We start from the raw sequence: 18,411 nt of genomic DNA, 5'->3' as shown, positions 1-18,411 counted from the left end.
CTCACTCAGACCAGTCTTTCATGACTGCTCTGCTAAGCCCACAGGGGTTCTAAATTTTTTGACTATTCGTAACCAAGGCAACCCATAAATATAGCACAAACCGATTCTCAATTCCCCAGACAGTTTTTGTTAGATTGCTACTCAGTTTCCATCTTTCCTTTTGGTACTGGGTTGTGGCGGTCCCTGGGATGGCCCACACACTTGGTGATTTGCCAGAAGGGCTCATGGGACCCAGTGGAGTTTGCAGAATTCTGTTACAGCCATCAGGGGCTTCCTCCTTCCCTCGAGGGTGCTCACAGAGCATGCTCCTTCCCCAGCCATGAAAAACACATGTGCAATATGTCTGCCCAAGGATATCCCTTAGAGACTCAGCACCCAAGGTTTTTACTGAAGGCTGGTCACATAGGCAATCCCTGCTGAGCAACTTAAAAAAAAAAAAACCCTCCCATAGGAAAAGCAGGTATTGGGCCAGGTTCAATGCCCCATGCCTGTAATCCCTGCACTTTGGGAGGTCAAGGCAGGAGGCTCGCTTAAGCTCGGGAGTTCTAGACCAGCCTGGGTAACATTACAAGACCCAATCTGTACAAAAATAAAAAAATTAGCCCAGCGTGGTGACATGCACCTGTGGTCCCAGCTACTCAGGAGGTGGAGGATCACTTGAGCCTGGGAGGTGGAGGTTGCAGTGAGCTAAGATTACTCCACTGCACTCCAGCCTGGGCAACAGAGCAAGATCCTGTCTCAATAATAAATAAATAAATAAATAAATAAATAAATAAATAAAGGAAGGAAGAAAAGAAAAAAAAGCAGTTATTTATCCTAACCCATATTGTTTGCATATACAGGCTAGGCACAGTGAGTCACCCTTATCAGCCAGGGAATGGAGGAATGGTTCAAGTGCCAAGTTCCCAGAAGCCAGCTCAGAGCTGACCTCGTGGGTGGACTGTTTTAAAGATAGCAGCCCTGGGCCTCAAGTCCATGAGGTCTTTTCTCAGTCGGGACCTGGCCCGGCTCTCCCAAATAAATGATCAACTACGGGGTTGCTTTCCTCTCAGCTCACTTTTCTTCCAGCTGTGACCCTTGACTTCCTCCCTCCCTGCCATGGGGACCTCCCATCATAGTTAAGGCACAGCTGTTGAATGAGGCACTCCGTGCCTGCTTTGAAGAGCCTCTCCCTCTGCTAATTAGTCTTCCCATCTTCACAACTGACTTATTTAATTTTATTTTAATTTTTTTGAGATGGAGTTTAGCTCTTTGTGGCCCAGGCTGGTGTGCAGTGGCATGATCTTGGCTCACTGCAACCTCTGCCTCCCGGGTTCAAGCGATACTCTTATCTCAGCCTCCCAAGTAGCTGGGATTACAGGCGCCCACCACCATGCCTGGCTAATTTTTGTATTTTTAGTAGAGATGGGGTTTTGCCATGTTGGCCAGGCTGGTCTCAAACTCCTGACCTCAGGTGATCCACCTGCCTCGGCCTCCTAAAGTGCTGGGATTACAGGCGTGAACCACCGCGCCTGGCCACAACTGACTCTTAATTTATTGCTGTGTTCATACCATTTCTACCACTCTGGATAAATTTTTCTAACACCTCCATAATGGGGTCTTCACTTGAGGCTTGGATTCTTTCTTGAGGGGGCTTCTAGCCAGGGAGAGAATGAACTGTTTCTAACTGAACAGCTCTTCCAGATACCTTCCACAAACGTTCAACCCACAAAGCAGGAAGGGCCTGTATTACTGTCTATTGCCACACATTACAAACAGTGCTAAGGATATAGGAAGGTACAAGAAACTGGTGCCGTAGGTTGACTCCATGGAGGGGAACTGGATGGCTGTGGGGGGCAGGTGTGGAAAAGAAATTCACCATGTGCTCTATGAGAGCCCTTTGAATTTTGTACTATGTACAAGTATTACTTTTTCAAGCAAAATTATTTTACTTTACTATTATTATTTTTTAAGACAGGGTCTTACTCTGTCGCTCAGGCTGGAGTGCAATGGTGTGATCACAGCTCACTGCAGCCTCAACCTCCCAGGCTCAAGTGATCCTCTCACCTCAGCCTCCTGAGTAGCTGTGACTACAGTCACATGCCACTATGCCTGGCTAAGTTTTTGAGTGCTTGTAGAGATGGGAGTCTCACTACGTTGCCCAGGCTGGTCTTGGGCTCCTGGGCTCAAGCAATCCTCCCACCTTTGCTTCCTGAAGTGCTGGTATTACAAACATGAGCTATTTCACTCAGCCAAAATTTTTAACTAAAACAAAGAAGAAGAGATGGAGGAAGAGGAGGAAGGAGATGAGGAGGAGGAGGAAGGAGATGAGGGGGAGGGAGAGGAATAAGAATAATCATACGAAGGAGAAGGAGAAAAATGAAGAGGAGGAGGAGGAGGACAAGGGGGAGGAGGGTGAGAAGAAGGAGGAGGCAGTGGTGGAGAGCCAGTGCATCATTATTCACAGTAAACGTCCATCATCTGATGAATGGATAAACAAAATGTGGTGTAGCCATACCATGAAATATGATTTAGTCATAAAAAGGAATGAAGTTCTAATATCTGTTACGATATAGATGAACCTTGAAAATATTACACAAAAGGCCAGGCATGGTGGCTCATGTCTGTAATCCCATCATATTGGAAGGCCAAGGAAGAAGGATTGCTTGGAAAACCTCATCTCTAAAAAACAAACAAACAAAAAATTAGCCAGGCTGGGTGGTGGACACCTTTGGTCCCAACTACTTGGGAGGCTGGGGTAGGAGGATCATTTGGAGGTGGAGGCTGCAGTGAGCCGTGATCATGCCATTGTACTCCAGCATGGGTGACAGAGCAAGACCCTGTCTCAATGAAAAAAAGAGGAAAACTGCATAGAAGAGCACATATTTTATAATCCCATGTATGTGAGATATCCCAAATTGGTAAATCATGGAGAGAGAAAGCAGGTTAGTGGTCCCCAGGGGCTGGGGGAGGGGAGAAGGAGAGCTGGCTGCTTAGTGGGAATGGAGTCTTCCTCTGGGGTGATGAAATGTTTTGGAGATAGAAGTGGTAGTTGCACAAAAAAAGTGAATGTACTAAATGCTACTGAACTGTATATTGTATTTTATTTATTTATTTATTTCAAGATGGACTTTCGCTCTTTCTCCCAGGCTGGAGTGAAGTAGGCACTGTAACCTCCATCCCGGGGTTCCAGTGATTCTCCCACCTCAGCCTCCTGAATAGCTAGGATTACAGGTACATGTCACCACGCCCGGCTGATTTTTGTGTTTTCAGTAGAGACAGGGTTTCACCATATTGGCCAGGCTGGTCTCAAACTCCTGACCTCAGGTGATCCACCCGCCTTGGCCTCCCAGAGTGCTGGGATTACAGGTGTGAGCCATCACCCCTGGCCGAATTGTATGTTTTTAAATGGTTAATTTTATGTTATGTGAATTTCTCCCTGTTTTTTTTTTTGTTTGTTTGTTTTTTTTTTAAACAAGAAGCAGAGTATGCTCTGGTAAGGTTCAGCTCAGGGGGAAGTGCCCTGTCCATCATTACCGTGAGCTCTAGAGGGACTGGAATTCTCGGTGCCCTGGCCAAGTACACACTGGGGCCCTGTGTCTCCACTCATTGACCTGGTTGGTCCCTGGATTTCCCAGGTTCCAGACATCAAAGGGAGTATGTCAACAGTGCACACCATCATGCCAATTAAGTGCAGTGATGCACCATACATACACCTAACCAGCAACCAACCAAAATAGCTCTTAGGGGCAAACTCCCAGCCGTGTCTTACAAATAACTGTAGCTGCAGAATGTACAAGGAAATGACAGAGTCTGCCATTCACCTCAGGCCTGCAGCATCTCCAGACTGCACGGCTCGCAGATGGTGACACTGAGGGAAGCATCAGTGTCACCCGGGGAGCCAACTGCAAGCCCATCTACTTCGGGTCCCTCCAGGCAGTGCCTGCTTTCTCTAAGAAACAGGAATGAAGAATATTCTTATCTCTACCCATTAGGCCTAAGGATGACTCTGGACTTGGTTGATAAAACCACCAAATTAGAAGGAGAAGCGGGGCCTCAGCACCGGGAGGACAGATCTTGGTGGCTGTCAAGGCTTTGGTTTTAGCTGCAGAGAAAGAGAGAAGGCGCCAGAACCTTGGGGCTCCCCTGTGAGATACGAATCCTGCAAGCTATATGTGCAGGCCCCGCTGAGTGCCCCACAGTCCTCACCACAGCCCGAAGGAGGAGGCACTTTTTTTTTTTTTGAGATGGAGTTTCGCACTGTCGCCCAAACTGGAGTGCAGTGGCGCGAGCTTGGCTCACTGCAACCTCCGCCTCCCAGGTTCAAGAAATTCTCCTGCCTCAGCCAGGATTACAGGCATCTGCCACCACGCCCAGCTAATTTTTGTATTTTTAGTAGAGATGGAGTTTCTCCATGTTGGTCAGCCTGGTCTTGAACTGCTGACCTCAGGTGATCTGCCCACCTCGGCCTCTTAAAGTGCTGGGATTATAGGTGTGAGCCATCGCGCCTGGCTGGAGGGAGGTGCTTTTATGACATCATTCATTTACTTATTTAGAGACAGGGTCTTGCTCCATCACCCGGGCTGGAGTGCAATGGCACAACCATGGCTCACGGCAGTCTCAAACTCCTGGGCTCAAGTGATCCTCCCACCTCGGCCTCCCTAGGAGCTGGGACCACAGGTGCACCACCACACCTGGCTGATTTTTGTATTTTTTATTTCACCATATTGCCCAGGCTAAGTCTCGAAAGCCTGGATTCCAGCGATCTTCCCACCTTGGCCTTCCAAAGTGCTGGGATTCCAGGTGTGAGCTGCTAAGCCAAGCATTATATGTCATTTATATGGTTGAGGAAGCCAAGCCCAGCCAGGCAGGAGAGGTGCTCTAGCCTATGCAACCTGTAAGTGGCAGTGCTGAGATGTGCACCCAGGGCTGTCTGATCCAAAGTCTGTGCTTTTACATAAGTTACTACACTGGGGAGTCTTTCTTTTTTTTTTGAGACAGAGTCTTGCTCTGTTGCCCAGGCTGGAGTGCAGTGGCGTGATCTCAGCTCACTGAAACCTCCCCCTCTATGCTGGGTAGTCTTAGGGTTACCTCAGGGCTATGGCTGAAATGTTTGCTTTCTGCCCCTGCCAAATTCATATGTTGAAACCTCAACTAGTGTGACGGCATTTGAATATGGGGCCTTGGGGAGGTAATTAGGTCAAAAGGGTGGAGCCTGCGTAGATGGATGAAAGCCCCTATAAAAAGACAACAAGAGAGCGCTTGCTTCCGCTCCCCTCTCCACCAGTAAGGATACAACAAGGAGAGGCCACCTGCAAGCCAGGAAGACAGTCCTTCAGTAGCCTTCAGATCCGCCAACATCTTGATCCTGGGCTTCCGGCCACCAGACCTGTGAGAAAGTGAGGCCCGTTGTTTAAGTCCCTGGTCTTTGATCTGTTACTGCAGCGCGAGCTGACCACGCACTCATTGTGAGGCAATGACCTTTTTCTCAACCATGTGCAAGTGGTATTTCTGCGTGCTTCAAATATCACAGGCGGGATTGTCAGGAAGCCGAGGAGGGGCCTTTTGAAAGAGAATAATGCTGAGCCATCCGGGACCCTGGATGACAGAAGCCCTGAGGCAGACAGAAATTTGGACAACTCAGGACAGGGAACTTGGAAGGCAGCGCCTACAGGTCTGAGTGGTCCCTGCCTGTGTTGACTCAATTCTTCCTCCAAGGCAAGAGCTGCTAGGAACAGAGTCAGGACATCCTACTGCCCAAGGCTGTTGAGCTCGGCCACGGGTAAGGCTAGGACTGGACGAGCTATGCCTGGGGCTCAGGTGCGCCTGAGCACAGCCCAGGAGCTGGGGCTGGCTTCTCTGAGACTTGCAAGTCACACGAAATGCTTTCTACTCCATGGAGTGAGGGCGTGGAACTAAGAGGGGGCAGTTCTAGAAGCTGGGCAAGGAGGTGGGAGAGGCACCTGATAAGGGCTTGGGCCTGGCAGTTAGAGGAACAGGCAGAGGGGTTGGGGCCAGGTGCGAAGGTGGGGGATGGGCCACATGGTGGGGTAGGTGGAGGGAAAGTGTGGGGAGGACGGACGGGGTGGGCATTATGGGGTTCTGGAAGAGAGTTTGGGGGCAGGTGCCAGGGGCCGTGGCTCACACCTATAATCCCAGCACTTTGGGAGGCTGAGGTGGGCGGATCACCTGAGGTCGGGAGTTCAAGACCAGCCTGGCCAACATGGTGAAACCCCATCTCTATTAAAAATACAAAAATTAGGCTGGGTGTGGTGGCTCACACTTGTAATCCCAGCACTTTGGGAGGCCAAGGCGGGTGGATCACCTGAGATCAGGAGATCAAGACCAGCCTGACCAATATGGTGAAACCCTATCTCTACTAAAAATACAAAAATTAGCTAGGCATGGTGGCGGGTGCCTGTAATCCCAGCTACTCGGGAGGCTGAGGCAGGAGAATTACTTGAACCCAGGAGGCAGAGGTTGCAGTGAGCCGAGATCATGCCGCTGCACTCCAGCCTGGGCGACAGCGCGAGACTCCGTCTCAGGAAAAACAACAAAAACAAAAACAAAAAAACCCAAAAATTAGTCGGGTATGGTGGAGGGCGCTTGTAATCCCAGCTACTCAGGAGGCTGAGGCAGGAAAATCAACTGAACCCGGGAGGCGGAGGTTTTAGTGAGCTGAGATCGCGCCACTGCACTCCAGCCTGGGTGACAGAGTGAAACTCTGTCTCAAAAGAGAGAGAGAGAGAGAGAGAGAGAGAGAGAGAGAGAGAGAGTTCGGGAGAACGGGGGCAGAGGTCCCTGGAGTTGTCCCCTTTTCCTGGGTCTCCAGCAGCCCCCACTGGCATCTCACTGAGTCCCTGTGTTCTCTGATATTCCTGAACAAGACCCAATTCATTATCTTTTTTTTTTTTTTTTTTTTTTTTTTTTTTTTGAGACGGAGTCTCGCTCTGTCGCCCAGCCCAGGCTGGAGTGCAGTGGCGCGATCTCGGCTCACTGCAAGCTCCGCCTCCCGGGTTCACGCCATTCCCCTGCCTCAGCCTCCCGAGTAGCTGGGACTACAGGCGCCCACAACCGCGCCCGGCTAATTTTTTGTATTTTTAGTAGAGACGGGGTTTCACCGTGGTCTCGATCTCCTGACCTTGTGATCCGCCCGCCTCGGCCTCCCAAAGTGCTGGGATTACAGGCGTGAGCCACCGCGCCCGGCCCCAATTCATTATCATCCTAAATATTGATTTAGGGGAAAAAAAAGTAGAGCCTTCAGCTCAAAGAACTGCTGAGATCTGGGATGATGGATGGCTTTATTAACATGCTTCAATTTTATATTTATCAAATTAAACCAGCAGCCAAGGGACACTTAATTAAGATTCTTTGTCATCAGTCAGAGGAGAGAAGATGGGGGAGAGAAAGGGCTTATGACCCGTATTCTAGGAGGAAAGGTTTAAGTGCCCAAAATAATATGTCAGAGGCCCTTGTGAGGGTTTAGTGGCTGGCAGTAATGAGGGCTGTCTTCACCATGGGAATTCAAGGATGGGTTCGAGTCTTTCTTCCTTGTTTTCTCTTTATTAAGCTCTCATCAGAGATGCGACATTTATTCAGTGCCGGTCCTCCATATTAACAAACACACCATGTCTGTTAAGATGTCAGAGCACAGGGCAGCCAGGGAGCCCAGGCTTGGAGATCAAATCTGGGTTCAAATCCCGACTTTCCTTACTAATTGTGTAATCATGGGTAAGTTACTTCATTTAAAAAAAAACAAATAAACTGGGATATAATTCATATAAAATTCACCCCTTGAGAGTGTACAATTCAGTGGTTTTTAGTATATTTATAAATTCTTAGTATATTCACCATTGTGCAAACGTCACTTTCCAGTTAAAACATTTCCATCACCCCTGTATTAGTCCGTTTTCACCCTGCTGATAAAGACATACCTGAGACTGGGCAATTTACAAAAGAAAGAGAGGTTTGTTGGACTTAGAGTTCCACATGGCTGGGGAGGCCTCACAGCCATGGCGGAAGACTAGGAGGAGCAAGTCACATCTTATGTGGATGGCAGCAGGCAAAGAGAGAGCTTGTGCAAGGAAACTTCTCTTTTTAAAACCATCAGATCGACCTAGAGCGGTGGCTCATGCCTATAATCCCAGCACTTTGGGAGGCCGAGGTGGGTGGATCACCTGAGGTCAGGAGTTTGAGACCAGTCTGGCTAACATGGTGAAACCCAGTTCTACTAAAAATGCAAAAAACATTAGCTCAGTGTGGTGGCGGGTGCCTGTAATCCTGGAGGTTCAATATTCAAGCCTGAAAAATGCACTCAGCAGGAGACAGATAAGCAGGAGGAAAGACACACATTTATGAGGTGCATGTGCACAGGAGGCGCCTCCAAGAAGGACCAGAGGGTTGAAGCTTAAATAGCATTTTGAGCTACATAAAGAGTTAGGGGCTTACAGGCTCCTGGAGGGTGGTGGTGACCAGCGATGGAGGGTGAGGGCAGGAGCTGCACTGGGAACAAAGGCATTCGTCTCTCCTCTGGTTAGCGTACGTAGGTTCCGGGGACAAGAAAATTGCATTCCTTCTGGAGGAACTTCCCTTAGATAAGGAAAGCTTCAGGAAAGCCCCTCCCTGTGCTTTGGGAAAGAAGGGATGGAGACAGGATGGAGACTGGAGAAGGGCAAAGAGACCTTGGTTCTGAGGCTGCTTCTTTAGTTCAAAATACAGCCCTCTGCATCAGTGCGTTCCACATCTGCAGATTCAACCAACTGCGAATGGAAAACATTAAAAAACAATCATAACAATACAACATTTAAAAATAATACTGGCCAGGCATGGCGGCTCATGCCTGTAATCTCAGCACTTTGGGAGGCTGAGGTGAGTGGATCACTCGAGGTCAGAAGCTTGAGACCAGCCTGGCCAACAAGGTGAAACTTCGTTTCTACTAAAAATACAAAAATTAGCTGGGCCTGGTGGTGCCCAGCTATAATCCCAGCTACTTGGGAAGCTGAGGCAGGAGAATTGCTTGAACTCGGGAGGCAGAGGTTGCAGTGAGTTGGGTAACAGAGCAAGACTCAGTCTCCAAAAAAAAAAAAAAAAAAAAAACAAATACAAATACAAATACAAATTAAAAAATATAGTATAACTATTTACATAGCATTTGTGTTGCGTTAGGTATTATAAGTAATCTAGAGATGTATATGGGAGGATGTGTACAGATAACATGCAAATATGATATAAGGAAATTGAACAGCCTTAGATTTTGGTACCTGCAGGGGTGCTGGAACCAATCCTGCATGGATGCTGAGGGATGACTATACTTAGCATGTCAAAGCACCGTATTTTTGGGGTGTCATTTTCTGAGTTCCGGCACTTGGGGTTACATTAGGCCTGCGACAGTGAAGAAGCAAAGAACAAACATCACTCCCTCCATTTGTGTTTAAGAGGCCTTTACTCATTCCTGCACGTCTGCTAGGATAATTTTAGAGCGCTGAGACAAAATGCAAAACAGCAATCATGTAGTTTTTGAAACTAACTCTGGGATTAAAGGCAAAGTCTGTAAACAACTAGCTATGTTTTGTTGAAGGTTTACAGGCACACTGTGACTAGACCAAGGACAAAGAAGTTCCCAACCTCTTCTCACCCTCACTGATGTCCAGATGTCTGTGGTCTTTCATCACCTCTAGATTCCAACACTCTCCTCTTCCCCATATCCCCCTCCCATAAAAACTCTCTGGCCAGCCTAAAAAATTGGAGCTGTTACCTTCGAACACTTGTTCACCATCTTCCTGGTTTTGCTGGCTTCTTGAATAAACCTGCTTTTCCTCCCTCCAACCTTACTGCTCATGTCTGGCTTTTGGGTGGCAAGCAGCTAAACCTGAGTTCGGATGCAGGCCCAAGCAGATAATCTAGGATAATCTCTGCTTTTTTTTTTTTTTTTTTTTTTTTTTTTGAGACGGAGTTTCGCTCTTGCCCAGGCTGGAGTGCAATGGCATGATCTCAGCTCACTGCAACCTCCGCCTCCTGGGTTCAAGCAATTCTCCTGCCTCAGTCTCCCAAGTAGCTGGGATTATAGGTGTGTGCTACCATGCCTGGCTAATTTTTGTATTTTTAGTAGAGATGGGTTTCTCCATGTTGACCAGGCTGGTCTTGAACTCCTGACCTCAGGTGATCCGCCAACCTCAGCCTCCCAAAGTGTTGGGATGACAGGCGTGAGCCACCACGCCTGACCTCATCTCTGCATTTTAAACTCAGTTGATTAGCAACCTAATTCTCACAGGTTCTGGGGATTAAGAGATGGACATCTTTGGGGGCTGATTCTGCTGATCCCATATTTCTGCAGTGATCTGTGATGCAACCAGAGAAACTGTTCAGAAAGAAAGGGGGTCTGTATTAGTCTCCAGTGTTTCTTTATAGCAATGTGAGAATGGATTGAGTAATTTATAAAGAAAAGAGGTTTAATTGGCTCACTATTCCACAGACTGTACAGGAAGGATGACTGGGGAGGCCTCAGGAAACTTACAATCACAGGAAACTTACAATCACGATGGAAGTCAAAGTGGAAGCAGGTGTGGCTTCATGGCAGGAGCAGGAGGAAGGTGGGGGGAGGTGCTACATACTTTTAAACAACTGAATCTTGTGAGAACTCACTCACTATCAGCAAGGGGGAAATCTGCCACCTGATCCAGTCACCTCCCACCAGGCTCCTCCTCCAACAGTGGGGATTACAATTTGACGTGAGATTTGAGTGGGGACACAAATCCAAACCATATCAGGGTCATTAAAAAAAAAAGTTGCCCTGCTAAAGCAAATCTAAATAACAACGTGAACATGGTAACACATTTAGAGTCCCTGGTTCATTTCCTGGCTGTATGAGTCTGTTTTCACACTGATATAAAGATACTACCTGAGACTGGGTAATTCATGAAGGAAAGAAATTTAATTGACTCACAGTTCCTTGTGGCTGGGGAGGCCTCAGGAAACTTACAATTAGGGTGGAAGGGGAAGCAGCCTTCTTTTTCACAAGGTGGCAGCAGAGAGAAGAGTGAGGAATGAAGTGGAAGAGCCCCTTATAAAACCATCAGACCTCCTGAGAATGAACTCGCTATCTTGAAAACAGCATGGGGGAAACTACCTCCATGATCCAATCACCTCCCACAGGGCTCCTCCCTCAACACGTGAGAATTATGGGGATTACAATTCCAGATGAGATTTGGGTGGGGACACAGAGCCAAACCGTATCACTGGCATATAGTAGATGCTCAATAAATGGAATCTCCTGATCATGATAAAGCGTTCACCTGTGTTTCCAGCACTGGGATGGGGCCTATATGGAGGGGGAGGGCTGCCTGTCTGGTTTGTGCCTGCTTGGCTGGCCACACACACCCCAGACACAGTGGTTACCTTTCCTGCAGAGCAGGGCAAGTACAATAGCTCTGCTCCCAGCTCCCACAAGCTGTGCGGTAGAATGGCCTTCTGTCATAAATAAAAATAAATCCTAGATGCTGCCTTTCAATCAGAGGATTAGCCAAATGTTGCGAAACAGAAAGCATAAAATACGCATTGGAGAAGCAACTCTCCCTACCTCGTGGCCTCTGCACTCGTGGTGGCTGGCGTGTGCGGGCCAGTTGTCCTCGCACAGTGCCGCTGTTGCTGATTTGTACACAGTGTCAGTAAATGCTGTTATGTCATTATTAATGCTGCACACTCTGGCAAAGGACAATGGCCTATTGCCTCGTAATGCGCTGTGTGCTGCTGCAGTCGGATCACATTAAATGGGATTTCAAACATGGTAAACGGCTTGTTTCTCTTCTCCCTCTGCATACCCCAGGCCCCGTCTGTGAGCTCCAGGAACAACCTTGAAGCCCTGAGAAGGTAAGAGTGGCAGTCGAGGCTCTGATGCCCAGTGAGGCTCCAGCAGGACCAGTGAGGGGGTCCAGGGGTCCCTAGGAAGCAACCTAGCCTTCCCACCCCCAGAGTGCACGTAGGAGAGTTGATTTTCCTCCCTGGGGCAGAGAGGTGTCTGGGCAGCTTGGCCTGAGGCTTGAGGGTGGTGGGGTAGTTCAGGGAAGCTGGACTTGCCAGGTCGGGGAGCTGGTGGGCTCACTGCTCTGCCCTCCAGTGACACCCGCAGGGGGCCCAGATGGCAGGCCTTCCAGTGGATTTTATTGGTCTTGCACAATATTCTAAAAATACTGAGCCTACATTTTAAAATTATGCGACTTCACAGAAGTCCAGATTTCTGGCTTCTCTTGAAATAACTGGGCCCACAGTCACACAAACACGATGGCAGCATGTCCCCTTTGGGGGTGCAGCCCTTGACGGACTTTCACCATGCTGGTCATTTGAACTAGGTCCCTGTAGTGCGTTAAACAGTGTCTCCCCCGATCCATGTCCTCCCAGAACCTCAGACTCTGACCTTATTGGGAACTAGAGTCTTTGCAGATTTAACTAGTTAAGATGAGGTCCTGTAGGATTAGGGTGGGTCCTAAATCAATGAGTAGTGTCCTTACCAGAGAAGGGATATTCAGGCACAGAGAGATACACCCGGAAAAGGCCAGATGGAGATAAGGCAGAGACTGGAGTGATGTAGCTACAAGCCAAGGGCTGCCTGGGGCTACCAGCAGCTGGGAGAAAAGCATGGGGTGGTTTATCTCTTAGAGCCTGGAAGAAACGGACCCTATCAACACCTTGATTTCAGACTTCTGGCCTTCAGGAAGCTGAGGCAGGAGGATTGGTGGAGCCCAGGAGATCGAGGCCGCAGTGAGCTATGAGCGCAGCACCACACTCCAGCCTGTGTGACGGAGCGATGCCCTCTTTCTTATAAAATAAATAGATAAACAAGGACTGGCATCAGGTGTCCCTGTTGCCAAACCCCTTCCCTCTTCACTGTTTCTTGAGGCTATCAACAGATCCACAATCAGTCAAATGCAGAGCAGGGTGCACATTCGCCCAGGTGCCCTGAATACAGCACTTCCAGCCCCTCCCCTTGAGCAGGGTGAATGTGAAGAAATAAATTCCGGTTGCCTTGAGCCACACAGGTTGTGGTGGTTTGTTGTGATTGTCTGGGAAACACCCCACTCCCCTTGTTTCCTGGCCCACCCTCTCAGTATATTGAGTTTGGACTCCTGAATGGCAGGACTTACCCTGCCGCATCCCAATCCCTTCCCCGGAGTCCTCTGCCTGTTTGAACACAGGCCTCCACTGCCTGGCCAGGGCTTTCCGACAACTGTGGGCTTCTTCTGACCCCTCCAACCAGGCCAGCAGGACCCAAGGGCAGGGGGAGGGGCTGGAAATGCTTTTTTTTTTGAGACGGAGTCTTGCACCGTTGCCCAGGCTGGAGTGCAGTAGCACAATCTCGGCTCACTGCAACCTCCACCTCCCAGGTTCAAGTGATTCTCCTGCCTCAGCCTCCTGAGTAGCTGGGATTACTGTATTATTAGTAGAGACAGGGTTTCACCACGTTGGTCAGGCTAGTCTTGAATTCCTGGCCTCATGATCTGCCTGCCTCAGTCTCCTAAAGTGCTGGGATTATAGGCGTGAGCCACTGCACCCAGCTATTTTTTTTTTTTTTTTTTTTTTTGAGACTGAGTCTTGCACTGTGACCCAGGTTGGAGTGCTGTGGTGTGATCTCAGCTCACTGTAACCTCCACCTCCCAGGTTCAAGCAATTCTCCTGCCTCAGCCTCCTGAGTAGCTGGGATTACAGTCACCCGCCACCAGGCCCAGCTAATTTTTTGTATTTTTAGTAGAGTTGGGGGTTTCACTGTGTTGGCAAGGCTGGTCTCGAATGCCTGACCTTGTGATCCACCCACCTTGGCTTCCCAAAGTGCTGAGATTACAGGCGTGAGCCACCACGCCTGGCTAGGAAGTGCTCTATTTAGGGCACCTGGGTGAATGTGCCTCCTAGCCTTGCACTGGCTGGTGGTGGGCCTGTTGATAGCTTCAGGAGAGAAACGATGAAAAGGGATGGGGTTTGGAAACGGGTACATCTGATGTCAGTCCTTATTTATTTATTATTTTATAAGAGGGCATCGCACTGTCACACAGGCTGGAGTGCAGTGGTGCGCTCATAGCTCACTGCAGTCTTGATCTCCTGGGCTCAAGCAATCCTCCTGCCTCAGCTTCCCGAGTATCTGGGACTCCAGGTGCATGCCACCACACCTGGGTAAGTTTTAAAGGTTTTGGTAGAGATGGGGTCTCACTATGTTGCTCAGGCTGGTTGTCTCAAGCTCTTGGCTTAAGCATTCCTCCTGCCTTAGCCTCCCAAAGTGCTGGGATTATAGGTGTGAGCCACGGCGCCTGGCCCACCATCAGTCCTTGGCCAGGCCTTGAAGCAGGTGCTGCGGTTCCTACTCCCCTGTTCTCCCCTGGCTTGCTTCCAGAGACTCTCCTTCCTCCTCAGGAGGCCACAAGTATTTGTACAGAACAGCGGTTTCCCACCCGGGCCTGTGTCGGCATAACCTGTGGCATTAAAACACCGGCGTGCCCAGGCCACACCTCAAGTACTGGATCAGAATAAGGACAATTTTGCTAAATTCTGCAGGTGATTCTGCTGGAATCCGGGCTGAGAACCACCAGTCAATGAGGCAGGATCTTGGGATCTTGATATGAGTCCCCCAGAAACAGATGCTGAGAATAGGATTCTGTAAGTGGTTTATTTGGATGGTGACCCCAGGAACATTGACCGGGGAGTGGAATGAGACAGGAGGGAAGGGAGTGAGCACAGGGGCATCACAAGGCTGGTCACATCATGGGCGACTGGAGCTCAAACTTGCTGGGAACCCGTGGAGCCACAGGGTAACACACCACGGATTATCACCCTGAGGGAGAGGGAGTGGGGGTGTCTATCCACTGCTTCAGGGCTGCTTCCCAGTTGTTGATCCTTTGTCCAGGGTCCTTTGTGCTTGCCCTTTTATGTTCTAGAATATTCCCACAGCCATTAAAAAAAAGTCCTCAGGCAGAGAGTTGAAGGTGTTCTCAGTAATCTGCCTCTTTGCTTGCAGAGGTGACTGCAGCAGGAACCAGGGTGGGGCACAAACAGCATCTGTTCCTGATAGACAGTAACAACAATCAGAACTACTATGCTTAAGGGCTCAGGAGGTCCTGGCAATGGGCTACTTACCTGCATTAAGCGGCTCAATCCTCAGAAAAGCTCTATGCAGCAGGTTACAAGGAGCCCGATTTATAGTTGAGGAAACCAAGGTATGAAGAGGTTGGATCCAAGACTGCACGATGCGGGATCCACAGTTTTTCTCCTAATGCCTACAGCACAGTGGAGAGCAAGCAGGACTGTTTACACTGAACTGTACTGCAGACAAGAGGCCAAAAAAAAGGGGACAGACTTCAAAAGGGACAGGCAGCTGGACAATCTGGCTTGCAAAATGTCACTGGCTGGCCTGGCACGGTGGCCCATGCCTGTAATACCAGCACTTTGGGAGGCCGAGGCAGGAGGGTCACTTGAGGTCAGGAGTTTGAGAGCAGCCTGGCCAACATGGCGAAACCCGTCTCTACTAAAAAATACAAAAATGGTGCATTTTTATAGGCCTTTGTTACAGGTATCTGGCACGTGCTTGTAATCTCAGCTACTCAGGAGGCTGAGGCAGAAGAATCGCTTGAACCCAGGAGGCAGAGGTTGCAGTGAGCCGAGATCGCACCACTGCACTTCAGCCTGGGCAACAGAGAGAGCCTCCATCTCAAAAAAAAAAAAAAAAAAAAAAAAAAAAAAAAAAGTCACTGGCTGTCCTCTGCTTGCTTCCCTCCCTGGCCCAAGCCAGCCATCAAATGGCAGACAGGCTCTCCCACTCCAACCTCAAAGTCCATATCTAAGGGAGTGTGGCCCAGAGGAAGAGGGGAGTACCCTCCCCTACCTTCTGAATTCTGGCTTCTGTGGAGGGTAGGCCACCTCCCCAGAAGACCCACGCCAGAGGTGGCCACGTCTTCTAGGGAACCCCATCTCCACCACTCAGCAAGAGGCTTCCCCTTTGGCCTAAAATGGCAACCAGATATAAATGCCACCCCCTGAGCTTACATGAGAGAGACACCTAATCAGAAGGACCATTTCATTCCTTAGTGTACATATGGCTTATTGCCAGTTTGTGGCAGATGTAGGCACCCAGGCATGAGGTGTGATTTAGAGGCCTGGCAGAGACCTCTGCCCTCCAGTATCTCCTTAGCCAGCCTGCCACGATGCCTAAATTTCCTGCCACCATTCATCACTCTTCTGCACAAAGGCACGGTCAGCATGTCCTTGTTCAATGCAAATTTGTTACCTAACCTGTGTAACACAGTATATCTGCTAACACCAATTTATCACCCATTTTCACATTAGCAGAGAGCAAGGCAGTGAGATAATGGAACTCGGGACAGGTACATTTTGATGAAGGAGGAGGAAAAGCAGAGAGCCTGTCACAGCCAGTGAGAAATGGCCCAGGAAGGGGGCCGGGAGGTGGGCAGGGCAGGCAGCAAGGGACCTGGGTGTAGCGGATTGGAGGGGACCAGGCGCAGCTGGAGGAAAATAAAGTCTCCTCCTCGCATAAGCCAGGCTGCAGCATAGTGGCCTGAGCTGGGAAGACCCTCAGAGTCATTTGACATATGACCGAGGCTTTGGGCACTTCCCAGGGTGGAGTGGTTAGGTCTGACCTCGGGAAGTGCTTTTGAAGCGGGAGAGCTTTCTTCGGGCTGGCTCTGCGAGCTCCCAGGAGCCTCTGTCTATCTCTGCAACTGCAAACACATCTCCAAAGCCAGGAAGCGCGAAGAGGAGGAGGGGAGGACGCCTAGATGCTAAGAGATGACATGAGATGCTACATGCTTTAGGGTTGCAAGGGGCCTTGGTGAGCTTCTGGTCACTATCATAATGGAGACTGAGACGTGCACACTTGATCGCCCACTGACTAGTGGAGGATCTGGGGCTAGAACTCAGTACGCCCCTGCACTTGGCTCTGTGAGCGGGCCCCACACCACAGGCTGAGTTTATACTCAGATCAGTAAGCAAAGAGGAGCCACGGGAGTTTCTGATCAGGGAGGGGCAGAAGATGGGCGTGTGTTGCCAAGCGAAATCCGATCGGTGGGAAGCGGCTGGTGAGGAAGCCCGTGGAGGCACCTGGCGGAAGAGAAAGGTCTCCCCTGGGTGCGCATCTCTTCTGTGCTCTGCGGGAGCCAAAGCAGCTTTCGGCCCTCGGGGCTGGTGGCGCCCTGGGAAGTAGCTTGGCTCAGGGGAAGGAGCAGGGACCCCCGCCCGCTGGTCCTCGAAGCGGGTCCTCGGCGTCCCAGCCCCGCACGGCCCCGGGCAGGGTGGACAGCGGGGCTGCGGCCACGAGGTGGCGCCGGCGCGCCTTGGAAGCGCAGCGGCCGCTCCCGGGCCGCCCCAGCGCCGCTCGGCCGCCTCCTCCGAGGAACAATGCGGCGCCTCCGGGCGTAGCGCGGCGCGCGGCCGGACGCCGGACACCAGAGCGCGGGCGGCGGAGCGAGCGGGCGGGCTGCGGGCGCGGGTTGCCCTAGTCGAGAGCCATGGGCGCGGCGCGGCGCGGGGCCGAGGATCGGCGCGGCCCGGAGGCGCTGGGGTCCCGGGCGCGGGCCCGGGGCCGCCTCTAGCTGGCACCGAGGGCGCGGGGCCGGGGATGAGGGTGCCCGCCGCGGGGAGCCCGTCTGCGCGCCGCGGCACCGTCCCGCCCAGCGAGCGAGCCCAAGCAGGCAGACGCGTGGCCGGCGGTCTGGGGGCGCGCCGCCTCCCGGCCCCCAAAATGTGAAGCGGGGAGGGCGGAGACGCAGAGACGGCCCGGCCGGGCGCCCTCACCGCCCTCCGGCAGCCGCGCCGCTCCCTCCGCTGCCCTCCCAGGCCCGAGCAGCAAGGCCACCGAGCCGCGCGCTCCCAGCTTCGCTCGGACGCTGCTTCGGCCCGCAGAGGGTTCGTGGCCCGGAAGCGGCGAGAACTGGGCCCAGGACGGTGCGTCCGGCCTCGCCCGCGGCTGCTCGCACCAACAAGTTTGAACAATGATCACCGTCAACCCCGATGGGAAGATAATGGTCAGAAGATGCCTGGTCACCCTGAGACCCTTTCGGTAAAGTTCCCTCCTGGTTGGTCTTTTCCCCGGGGGGCACAGGATGGAGGTGGGCGAGGTCGGTTTCTGCGAGCGTGCAAGTCCCGGCGGCAGAAGGGGAGGTTCATGCTTCAACCCCTGGTGATGACCAGTGGGCCTGGGCTGGGGAAACGGATGGGGTTGGGGTGCGGGGTGTGGGTGGGGAGGGGTGTGGTATTCGGGGACCTGTCCCGAGTTGGGCAGGGTTGGAGAGGACTCGGGATGCAGAGGTAAGAATGGGGGCAGAAAACCCCCAGGTGGTGGTCCTGGGCCCAGAAAGTCGCCCCAGCCTGCCCGCCCCTTCCTAGCCCCTCGGGGTCCTTCCTCACCCCGCGGACGGTCCCATCCGGGCGGCAAAGTTAGTG

At 51.2% G+C, this 18,411-nt stretch overlaps 4 protein-coding genes across 16 annotated transcripts in view; 1 reads left to right on the top strand and 3 right to left on the bottom strand.

Moving 5' to 3' along the window:
- Positions 1-18,411, bottom strand: part of MXRA7 (matrix remodeling associated 7) — a 1,130,960-nt gene that overhangs the window by 161,077 nt on the left and 951,472 nt on the right. The gene's annotated exons all lie outside the window — the stretch shown is intronic.
- The window catches only part of JMJD6 (jumonji domain containing 6, arginine demethylase and lysine hydroxylase), a 1,042,475-nt gene that overhangs the window by 122,317 nt on the left and 901,747 nt on the right, over positions 1-18,411 (bottom strand). The gene's annotated exons all lie outside the window — the stretch shown is intronic.
- The window catches only part of CYGB (cytoglobin), a 326,406-nt gene that overhangs the window by 306,520 nt on the left and 1,475 nt on the right, over positions 1-18,411 (bottom strand). The gene's annotated exons all lie outside the window — the stretch shown is intronic.
- Positions 17,343-18,411, top strand: part of MGAT5B (alpha-1,6-mannosylglycoprotein 6-beta-N-acetylglucosaminyltransferase B) — an 81,446-nt gene continuing 80,377 nt past the window's right edge. The window contains exon 1 of the mRNA XM_050764222.1: positions 17,343-18,028. Within this exon, the coding sequence (XP_050620179.1) occupies positions 17,961-18,028 (68 nt within the window). The 5' untranslated portion in view covers positions 17,343-17,960. The remainder of the gene's footprint in view (positions 18,029-18,411) is intronic.

Source organism: Macaca thibetana, chromosome 16 (genome assembly GCF_024542745.1).
Source record: "Macaca thibetana thibetana isolate TM-01 chromosome 16, ASM2454274v1, whole genome shotgun sequence".
Classification (NCBI taxonomy): Eukaryota; Metazoa; Chordata; class Mammalia; order Primates; family Cercopithecidae; genus Macaca; species Macaca thibetana.
Note: the sequence above shows the minus strand (reverse complement) of the source record. Positions and strands in the feature narration are given on the sequence as shown.